This window comes from Drosophila novamexicana, unplaced genomic scaffold (genome assembly GCF_003285875.2).
Source record: "Drosophila novamexicana strain 15010-1031.04,08,12 unplaced genomic scaffold, DnovRS2.1 tig00001059-arrow-arrow-pilon, whole genome shotgun sequence".
Lineage (NCBI taxonomy): Eukaryota > Metazoa > Arthropoda > Insecta > Diptera > Drosophilidae > Drosophila > Drosophila novamexicana.
The window spans coordinates 95,980-98,275 of record NW_020824837.1 but is presented as its reverse complement, the minus strand read 5'-3'; the positions used below and the strand labels follow the sequence as shown (position 1 = coordinate 98,275).

General features: G+C 39.4%; 1 protein-coding gene across 1 annotated transcript; it reads left to right on the top strand.

Moving 5' to 3' along the window:
• The first annotated feature begins 1,177 nt into the window (after window positions 1-1,177).
• On the top strand, window positions 1,178-2,068 carry LOC115765942 (cytochrome b5 domain-containing protein 1). Its single transcript, XM_030709687.1, has 3 exons — window positions 1,178-1,386; window positions 1,457-1,822; window positions 1,893-2,068. The coding sequence occupies exons 1-3, from the start codon at window positions 1,240-1,242 to the stop codon at window positions 2,025-2,027; spliced, it is 648 nt and encodes a 215-aa protein (XP_030565547.1). The 5' UTR covers window positions 1,178-1,239; the 3' UTR covers window positions 2,028-2,068.
• Window positions 2,069-2,296: the final 228 nt, after the last annotated feature.

Sequence of the window (2,296 nt, the reverse complement as noted above, 5' to 3'; positions counted from 1 at the left end):
TGCAGCCTGAAGCTTGCACACGTCTCGGCTAGTTATCATATATCATAGTACTTTGTAGTACTCTACTTTGAGCTCATCAATAAAACTGTCTTTAAACTTGAAACTCGAGATTGCCAGCGAATCATTAATCTAGTTCCCTATTTAGAACAACGAATTGATGGCTCCGTGAGGCGCTGATGACTTGACAATTGCCAGCTAATTATGCAGCCCCAAAAGGCAGAAGGAAAAACCAGCTGCGCGTCTCTCTCTCTCCCTAATGGAATTAGAAGACGCCTCGGTTGCGGTTGACTTCCGAGATTAATTGGTCTGGCAACAGATAAGATCAATTACAAGCTCCTAACGCACTTAGCCCCAAAGTCTGTTCATAAATATAATATCCATTATAAATACACCTATCGTACTCCAGCATCAATTGTATATTCATAATAAGCAGAGCCTACAAATAATGTGTTTGGATATTCGAACCTTAGGTTATTTCATATTCCAAAGAAAACTTTTCTATCACACAACTCTATAGAAAACATCGGTCGGAAAGTGTGCTTTTGTAAGGCAAAGTTTTTAGGATCATTTTCAAAATATTTGCAAAAATTCTACAATAACAAGTTTCATAATAACTCCACAGAAATCTACAAAAATGTGCATATAATAAAAATGAAGCGTTTTTCTGTATTTTCAATTCTACTTTATATTTTTAGATCAACATTTAGTATTAAAATGAAAGATACTCGATCTGTATTTGCCATTTAAGAAGCTACATGTGAAATTCGTTATATTTTGGTATCGATTTATATCGATTGCTTGCATACGGAGAAGTTATCGACTATCGGAAATTAATTATATTTCATATCGCGCTTATCCTGTAGACTCTGAGATCGACGCGTTCATACATAAAGAACGGCGACTCGACTATTGATGCTGCTCAAGAATATATATTCTTTATGGCTTCGAAATGCTTTCTTCTGAGAGTAACATAGATTTGTACAAAACAAGTTTTTATCCTTTTTACCCATTTACAAGGTGTTTAGATAGTTAGAGTGGGAAGGAAGATGTCGTGTTCTGATATCAAACCCTTTTAGTTAAGATTGTTTTCATTATGGGTAATTATCGAATTTGTAAGCCAATATTTGAATCATTTAAAAATAAGCAACTTTTTGTGAATTTGTCAATTAATAATTATTTAAATTAAAATATATCAAGAAAATAGTATTAGCTTATAGTATTTATGCTTAACCAATTGAAATGGCAAAACCCACAATTAAATTGCGCTATTATCTCATGGATGAGGTTTGTATACACAATAAGAAGACGGACTTTTGGATTGTAATACACAAGAATGTTTTTGACTTGACGCCCATGATCGAGGATCGGCGCGATCATTGGAATCGCGTACGTTTGCCAAACCCTAGCCCAAGCGCACGCTCGAAATTTATAGATACTTATTCTGTTGTTGCCCTAGAACATGGACTATCTGGTGGCACATGGCGGCAAGGATCTAAGCCATTTTTTTCATGAAAATGGCGAACCACGCACCGAAATCTCTGTCAACTCGGGCCGTCCACGTGTTCTGTTTCCGCCCATTCTGGAGGTGGCCATCAGCGAGTTCGCCAAGACGAAGCACGCCATGTGGAGTCAGGATCCGTTCTATCACATTGGTCGCGTTACCCGGCGACCGCGTCGCCTGCGCCTGATAAACGCGCTAACTGGCACAGTGCAGCATATGACCGTCTGTGATGAGGACAGCATCTATGATATACAGCAGAAATACAAGTTCCGGTACAATCATCATGCGGGCAGCTACGAATGGCGCAAGTTCTCAAATGGCGTAGGTCTTGCAGACCGATTGCATTTAAAAAAAAAATAACTAAGCCTAACTAACATTTCTTTCTGATCAGGCTAAGATCTGCGGTGTGCTGAATCTGAATGCCACCTTGGATGGGAATGGCCTCACGGATGATGAGGATTGCGATGTGGAACTGCCGCCGCCCTCCATTTGGCTTTACTACACAGATGACTTGACCATCGCTTGATTGGGCATTTGGCAATTTGTTTGTTGTTTTTTTTTTTTTGTCTGCCTTCACATATATATTTTGGGCTATTCGAAAATTTGTTGTGCATGCTGCAGGTAAAGAACCATTTCAAGCTACACTGCGTTTGCATTTTGAAAAGGCATCAAACTTGGCAATGGGCCTGACTCTGGCTCTGGGCATGGGCATGGGCCTGCCTCTGGCTCTCGCATTTATTTTCGTTTTAAACAAATGTCATGGTCGACATGCGCTGCTAATAATAACAAGCCCAA

Coding starts and splice junctions, on each gene's coding strand:
- LOC115765942 (XM_030709687.1), top strand. CDS start 1,240: ATGGCAAAACCCACAATTAAATTGCGCTATTATCTCATGGATGAGGTT. Junction 1,387..1,456: donor GGCGCGATCATTGGAATCGC/GTACGTTTGCCA, acceptor TTGTTGCCCTAG/AACATGGACTATCTGGTGGC. Junction 1,823..1,892: donor GGCGCAAGTTCTCAAATGGC/GTAGGTCTTGCA, acceptor CTTTCTGATCAG/GCTAAGATCTGCGGTGTGCT.